Genomic DNA, 8,363 nt, shown 5'->3' with positions numbered 1-8,363 from the left:
ACACACTTGGAGGGCGGAGGCAGGTGGATCTTTGGGGGAATTCAAGGCCAGCCTGGTCAAGGTGAGTTCCAGGAGAGCCAGGGCTGTACAGAGAAGCCTGTCTCTGTCTCGAAAAATCAAAATAAATAATAATAAAAATGCATAGTGGTAGCTGGGCGTTGGTGGCGCACGCCTTTAATCCCAGCACTCAGGAGGCAGAGGCAGGCGGATCTCTGTGAGTTCGAGGCCAGCCTGGTCTACAAAGTGAGTTCCAGGACAGCCTCCAAAGCTACAGAGAAACCCTGTCTCGAAAAACAAAAAAATGCATAGTGGTTTTCGACATAGTTTCATACCTGTAATAAAATGCATTTTGGTCATGTTTGTTGGAAATAAGATAAGAACCTGATTGTTCTCTTCCCCCAGACCCTCCCTGAACATTCCTTCCTTTCCCAGCTAACCCTTGGCCGGGTCCAGCCCTCCAGCCTTCCTCCTCTTCTCCCTCCCCCACCTCTGAAATCAAGGCTGTTTGTCTTTGAACCTTCTAGACTTTGGAAAATGCTGACACCACAAAGCTGATGACTCAACCAAGAAACAGGAGTCATGAGGCTGAAGGGGAGAGACAGCCAAATATAGCTTGGGCGTATCTGGAAGCCTCTATCGCCGTAGAACCCGCCTCGGTGTTTTGTCCCTTCTAAGCTTCTGACTGAAATATAGAAAGAATTGGCCTGCACGGAAATCTGAGAAACCACCGGGGTGTCCCAGAGAACGACATTTTCTCAGTGGCATATGACTTCATTCACGGAAAAAAATCACAGAAATTAAAGTCAGTTTTTAACACTACATCTGATCTTGAATTATTATGAATTCCTAAACCTAAACCAGGGGAGCCAGACACATCTGAAATCTCCCCACCTGGGTGGTAGAGGCAGGAGGATCCCTGTAAGTTAGAGCCCAGCCTGGTCTACAGGGTGAGTTCCAGGACAACCAGGGCTATCATGGTGACCCTGTCTCAAAAAAACAAAACCCTCAAAAAATGCTGGGTTTAGAGGCATGCACCACCATTCCCAGCAAAGGTTCATTTTATTTTTAATAAGTGTGTGTGTGTGTGTGTGTGTGAGTGTGTGTGTGTGTATGAGTACATGCCGCATATGTGTCAGTGTCCCCAGGGACATTTGAGCCCCTGAAACTGGAGTCACAGCCATTATGAACTGCCTGACATGCCTACTGGGAATTGAACTCATGTTTTCTGGAAGGTATACCTGCTCTTACTGCTGAGCCATTTCTCTGGAGACACCAGAGATTTTTTTTTTGAGACAGGGTTTCTCTATATAGCCCTGGTTGTCCTGAATCTCACTCTCTATATGTAGACCAGGCTTGCCTGGAACTTGGATATCCTCCTGCTTCTGCCTCCAGTATGGTGGGATTGAAGGTGTGTACCACCACATCTGCTAACATGTACAAATTTTTTTTTGTTTTTGTTTTTTCGAGACAGGGTTTCTCTGTGGCTTTAGAGGCTGTCCTGCAACTTGCTCTGTAGACCAGGCTGGTATCGAACTCACAGAGATCCGCCTGCCTCTGCCTCCCACAATTTTTTAAAAATTTTCTTTGCATTGGTGTTTTGTCTGCATGTATGTCTGTGTGAGGTCTTGGAGTTTACAGTTAACTGCTATGTGGGTGCTGGGAATTGAACCTAGGACCTCTGGAAGAGCAGTCAGTGCTCTTAATCTCTGAGTCATCTCTCCAGCCCCAATTCTTTTTTTTTTTCAATTTATTATGTTTACAGCATCTGCCTGTATGCCTGCAGGTCCATGGGTTTGCTGGGAATTGAACTCAGGACCTCTGGAAGAACAGCCAATGCTCTTGACCTCTGAGTCACCTCTCCAGCCCCACACGTGCAATTCTTAATGGGTTTATATCTTATTTAATGAATTAAGAGTTGGGGGTTGGATGTAGCTTAATGGAAAATGACTGAAGATTTCGGTTAAAAATCTGGGTCTTAGCTGGGCAGTGGTGGCACACTCCTTTAATTCCACTACTGGGGAAGCAGAGGAAGGAGATCTCTGTGAGTTCCAGGTCAGCCTGGTCTACAAAGTGAGGTCCAGGACAGCCAGAGGTACACAGAGAAACCCTGTCTCACAAAACAAAACAACAATAAAAAATCTGGGACTTACACTTGGTATGGTGGCACACATTTTGATCCCAGCACTTGGAAGGCAGAGGCCTGCCTGGTCTGCATAGCTTGTTCCAGATAGCCAGAGCTACATAGTGAGATCCTGTCTCAACAAAAATAAAAAATTATAGGGCTTTAAAAGGCTCAGTCTCTTAGGTAGGCTAAATATGAGCAAAGTTTTGGAAATTTGATTTTTCCTTAGTGACAATCAGATAGAACCTTCTCGAATTCAAGGACACCAAGTATATACAGGCTCCAGAAGAGCCTGGAAAGATCTGGTTCTGTGGGACTTCAGGTTAATGACAACGGTTTTCAAGAACTCCGTGGATTTTTTTTGCCTTTAACGAATTCAGATTCATTTTCCAAAATCGGGGAGAGATCTCCCCCTTTATAATTTTTTAAAATTTATTAAGCTTTCTTTTTCTGTTCCCCTGGTTTTGAGATTTGCAGAGTCATCCACCCTGTCACAGTGCCAGGGAGCTGAGGGCTGGGCTCAGGGACCGGCCGGGGCTGAAGTGGCTAAGGAGGGGAGGCCTCCAAAGGGACCCCAGTGTGACAAGAGCCAGAAGCCCTAGGTCGCTAGAACGCAGAGGCCACAGGGACCCCCCCCCAGACGGGGTAAGCCGGTGGGGGTGGGGTCTCGGGCAGGAAGCCGCACTGCGCATGCGCCGAGTCCCGCTCCGGCCGCGCTGATCCGAGCCGGGTTCTCGCGCCGACCACGTCGTGATTTGACAAGTCACACACGCTGATCCCTCCGCGGGGCCGCACTGGGTCGCAGCCCTTCCCCACCACACAAAGCTCCACCGCTCTGTGAGCGCCACCCACGAACACTCCATGAGCTGACCTTGCCGGCTCTAGCCAGGCGCTTCCGCTGCAGAGACGGGAACCGCCTGGGGAAGTAGTCCCTAACCGCATTTCCGCGGAGGGATCGCGGGGAGGGCGGGGCTTCCGAGGATTATATAAAGCGACGCCGGGCGGGTCGCCGCTAGTTCCGTCGAGACCCCCGGGTCCTGTTGCCGTGTGTCTGTGAGGACTGCTGCCGCCGCCGCCGGTGAGGACAAAGCCGCCGCGTATGGCGGGACTGAGAGGCCGGGGCGGGGCGTGGGTGGGTGAGTAGGGGGACGGACACGAGCGGCTGCCCGCGGCCTGGACGTTCCGCTTCCGTGGCCCGCGAGGAGAGCGGCCGTCCTGAGGCGGAGGACCCAGCGGCAAGATGGCGGCCAAGTGGACACCCGAGGGGGAAGACGAGCGGCCCTGAGGCGCTCGACGAGGTTGGGGGAAGCAGGCCCGCGACGTCGCTGCGGCCGGTTAAGCCAGGAGCTTGCGGCTTACCCTTTATTTATTTTTTGACGGGTTGCAGGCCGTAAGTGCCTCTGATGTGAGGGCCGTGGGCGGGTGACCGTAGGGAGAGGTCGGTCGGTTTTTCATCCGTTGCGAAAGACGGAAGTGCGACTGACGAGTGGGGTAGGGAGGGTGATGACAGTTAAACCTGGCCTACGGCCCACATGACGTCGCGGTTTCTGTGGGCTCATAATGGGTGGTGAGGCCATTTCCCTGACTATAGCTTTCGCTCGGTCGTAGGACAGGGTTTGGGCCTCGGCCTCGGGTTTAGCCTCTCGAGAGTGGACAGGAACCGGAAATCAACAGAGGGTGGAAGAGAGTGAGCCTAGATTGAGTTTCTTGTCCTGTTTCGGTTAGAGAGAGACTCGCCGCAAAGCCATGGCTGGCCTGAATCTCTAGACTAGAACCTTGGCCTCTGCTACCCACATGATGAGATTTAACGCCTGTGCCACCACCCAAGACTCTATTGCTATGGTCCGGGATTCCTGCAATTTCGTCCCTGATGAGTTTTGAACTATTTGGGATAATGACTTGTGGGTCCTTTTTCCCCCTTCCTAGCATGTGTTCTGACCCAAGTTTGTTTTTGTTTTTTTTGTTTTTTTTTGTTTTCGAGACAGGGTTTCTCTGTGGCTTTGGAGGCTGTCCTGGAACTCACTTTGTAGACCAGGCTGGCCTCGAACTCACAGAGATCCGCCTGCCTCTGCCTCCCAGTGCTGGGATTCCAAGTTTGCTCTTTTGTGGTGTGGGAGGGTTGAGATAAAATAGGAAATCGCTGTCTATGCCCTCCCAATTCAGAGACTGCCTGTCCTCAGTCTCAGTACTGAGAGTAAAGGTGTGAACTGGCTCAGACCTCTTTTTCTTTTGCAAAGTCTATAGTCCTTACTGGATATGAAGGACGAGACGGGATCTCACATCCTGCCTATGTGGGGTAGATCCTATCAATGACTACAGTGTGAATGCGGACCAGGCTTTCATCCAATCCATGCAGACATCTAGGAAATGACTTTCAGCCATTAGTACTGCATCTCCACCTACCAAGTTGATAATATGGAGCAGGTTCACCATACCTAGATGACTTCCCTTTGGAGACATGGTTTCTCGGTGTAGCCCTGGATATTTTGGAAGATGAGGCTGGTCTTAAACTCAAAAAATTCACCTGCCTAAGTCTCCCAAGTGCTGGGATTAAGGACATTCTACAACCCCCAACTACCACTCAATAGGTTTCTTATTTGAACTATGATTTTATGTTTTTTATATTTGGATTTAGAATAGAATTCTTCAGACAGGATCTGTGTAGCTGCAGTTAACTTATGTAAAATAAACTGACATCCATTTCACAAAGATCCAACTGTTAGTGCCACCCCATGAACAGTAAATGTCATTCCTGACCTGTTTTTTTTGTGTGTGTGTGACAGACAATGCAGATCTTCGTGAAAACCTTAACTGGTAAGACCATCACCCTGGAGGTCGAGCCCAGTGACACCATTGAGAATGTCAAGGCAAAGATCCAGGACAAGGAGGGCATCCCCCCTGACCAGCAGAGGCTGATCTTTGCTGGCAAGCAGCTGGAGGATGGCCGCACCCTGTCCGACTACAACATCCAGAAGGAGTCCACCCTGCACCTGGTCCTCCGCCTCAGGGGTGGCATGCAGATCTTTGTGAAGACCCTGACAGGCAAGACCATCACCCTGGAGGTCGAGCCCAGTGACACCATTGAGAATGTCAAGGCAAAGATCCAGGACAAGGAGGGCATCCCCCCTGACCAGCAGAGGCTGATCTTTGCTGGCAAGCAGCTGGAGGATGGCCGCACCCTGTCCGACTACAACATCCAGAAGGAGTCCACCCTGCACCTGGTCCTCCGCCTCAGGGGTGGCATGCAGATCTTTGTGAAGACCCTGACAGGCAAGACCATCACCCTGGAGGTCGAGCCCAGTGACACCATTGAGAATGTCAAGGCAAAGATCCAGGACAAGGAGGGCATCCCCCCTGACCAGCAGAGGCTGATCTTTGCTGGCAAGCAGCTGGAAGATGGCCGCACCCTGTCCGACTACAACATCCAGAAGGAGTCCACCCTGCACCTGGTCCTCCGCCTCAGGGGTGGCATGCAGATCTTTGTGAAGACCCTGACAGGCAAGACCATCACCCTGGAGGTCGAGCCCAGTGACACCATTGAGAATGTCAAGGCAAAGATCCAGGACAAGGAGGGCATCCCCCCTGACCAGCAGAGGCTGATCTTTGCTGGCAAGCAGCTGGAGGATGGCCGCACCCTGTCCGACTACAACATCCAGAAGGAGTCCACCCTGCACCTGGTCCTCCGCCTCAGGGGTGGCATGCAGATCTTTGTGAAGACCCTGACAGGCAAGACCATCACCCTGGAGGTCGAGCCCAGTGACACCATTGAGAATGTCAAGGCAAAGATCCAGGACAAGGAGGGCATCCCCCCTGACCAGCAGAGGCTGATCTTTGCTGGCAAGCAGCTGGAAGATGGCCGCACCCTGTCCGACTACAACATCCAGAAGGAGTCCACCCTGCACCTGGTCCTCCGCCTCAGGGGTGGCATGCAGATCTTTGTGAAGACCCTGACAGGCAAGACCATCACCCTGGAGGTCGAGCCCAGTGACACCATTGAGAATGTCAAGGCAAAGATCCAGGACAAGGAGGGCATCCCCCCTGACCAGCAGAGGCTGATCTTTGCTGGCAAGCAGCTGGAAGATGGCCGCACCCTGTCCGACTACAACATCCAGAAGGAGTCCACCCTGCACCTGGTCCTCCGCCTCAGGGGTGGCATGCAGATCTTTGTGAAGACCCTGACAGGCAAGACCATCACCCTGGAGGTCGAGCCCAGTGACACCATTGAGAATGTCAAGGCAAAGATCCAGGACAAGGAGGGCATCCCCCCTGACCAGCAGAGGCTGATCTTTGCTGGCAAGCAGCTGGAGGATGGCCGCACCCTGTCCGACTACAACATCCAGAAGGAGTCCACCCTGCACCTGGTCCTCCGCCTCAGGGGTGGCATGCAGATCTTTGTGAAGACCCTGACAGGCAAGACCATCACCCTGGAGGTCGAGCCCAGTGACACCATTGAGAATGTCAAGGCAAAGATCCAGGACAAGGAGGGCATCCCCCCTGACCAGCAGAGGCTGATCTTTGCTGGCAAGCAGCTGGAGGATGGCCGCACCCTGTCCGACTACAACATCCAGAAGGAGTCCACCCTGCACCTGGTCCTCCGCCTCAGGGGTGGCATGCAGATCTTTGTGAAGACCCTGACAGGCAAGACCATCACCCTGGAGGTCGAGCCCAGTGACACCATTGAGAATGTCAAGGCAAAGATCCAGGACAAGGAGGGCATCCCCCCTGACCAGCAGAGGCTGATCTTTGCTGGCAAGCAGCTGGAGGATGGCCGCACCCTGTCCGACTACAACATCCAGAAGGAGTCCACCCTGCACCTGGTCCTCCGCCTCAGGGGTGGCATGCAGATCTTTGTGAAGACCCTGACAGGCAAGACCATCACCCTGGAGGTCGAGCCCAGTGACACCATTGAGAATGTCAAGGCAAAGATCCAGGACAAGGAGGGCATCCCCCCTGACCAGCAGAGGCTGATCTTTGCTGGCAAGCAGCTGGAAGATGGCCGCACCCTGTCCGACTACAACATCCAGAAGGAGTCCACCCTGCACCTGGTCCTCCGCCTCAGGGGTGGCATGCAGATCTTTGTGAAGACCCTGACAGGCAAGACCATCACCCTGGAGGTCGAGCCCAGTAACACCACCAAGAAAGTCAAACAGGAAGATGGACGCACCTTTCTCACTACAGTTTCTAGAAAGAGCACGCCTTGTGCATGTTCTTGGGCTTGAGGGAAGGTGTCATAGTTTACCCTGTCTTTTAAGCTGTTAACAAGTTTCATTGCACTTTGAATAAAGTTCTTGCATTCCCAAATGTGTCTGTTCTTGTTTTGGCTTTAGTTTGTTGGTTCCTGGTACTGGAATGTGGAGGCTATCAAGTTTGTGTCATCAAGTCTATGTTAGATACCATTAGGTGAGAATGTTGAAATTTATTGTGTGGTAGGTATTTGGGGTATAAATGGATTTAAAAGATTTGTTACAAGTGTCTGGGTTTTGACTTTAAGTAGTTATGTGCTCTCTCTGCCTTGTGCCCAGTAGTTCAGAAAAAGATATTCAGTCTTGAGTTTAGATGTAGATGAGCTGCCTTATCATGCTGGCAACTGCAAGCACTGTAAGAAACAAATTCTTTGTATTTTTCCAAAACAGGGTTGCTCTGTAACAGCCCTACCTGTCCTGATACTAGCTTTGTAGACCAGGCTGGCCTCAAATTTACCTGCCTCTGCCACATCTTCTTAGAAATCACCTACCAGGACTGGAAAGATGGTTCATAAAAATTTGTTCCTCGGGGCTGGAGAGATGGTTCAGCGGTTAAGAGCACTGACTGTTCTTCCAGAGGTCCTGAGTTCAATTCCCAGCAACCACATGGTGGCTCACAACCACCTTGAATGAAATCTGGTACCCTCTGCTGGCTTGTAGGCAGAAGGCTGTATATACAATAAATAAATAAAATATTTAAAAAAAAATTTGTTCCTCTTCCCAGGTGGTGGCAGCACATGCCTTTAATCCCAGCACTCCGGAGGCAGAGGCAGGCGGATCTCTGAGTTCGAGGCCAGCTTGGTTTACAGAGAGAGTTCCAGGACAGCCTCCAAAACAAAAGAGAAAAAAAATGTTAATAGTTTGAAAGATGGTGGCGCACGCCTTTAATCCCAGCACTCGGGAGGCAGAGGCAGGCGGATCTCTGTGAGTTCGAGGCCAGCCTGGTCTACAGAGTGAGTTCCAGGACAGCCTCCAAAACAATACAGAGAAACCCTGTC

The 8,363-nt window shown here is 51.5% G+C and overlaps 1 protein-coding gene across 1 annotated transcript; it reads left to right on the top strand.

The window, feature by feature from the left end:
- Window positions 1-3,060: 3,060 nt before the first annotated feature.
- Ubc (ubiquitin C) lies at window positions 3,061-7,423 on the top strand. The gene is made up of 2 exons (XM_021233330.2): window positions 3,061-3,200; window positions 4,906-7,423. Exon 2 carries the CDS (start codon window positions 4,909-4,911, stop codon window positions 7,339-7,341), a length of 2,433 nt encoding a protein of 810 aa, XP_021088989.2. The 5' UTR covers window positions 3,061-3,200; window positions 4,906-4,908; the 3' UTR covers window positions 7,342-7,423.
- Window positions 7,424-8,363: the final 940 nt, after the last annotated feature.

This window comes from Mesocricetus auratus, unplaced genomic scaffold (assembly GCF_017639785.1).
Source record: "Mesocricetus auratus isolate SY011 unplaced genomic scaffold, BCM_Maur_2.0 Super-Scaffold_100025, whole genome shotgun sequence".
Taxonomy (NCBI): Eukaryota; Metazoa; Chordata; class Mammalia; order Rodentia; family Cricetidae; genus Mesocricetus; species Mesocricetus auratus.
The sequence above is the reverse complement of the archived record's forward strand: the minus strand, read 5'-3'. Positions and strand labels throughout refer to the sequence as shown.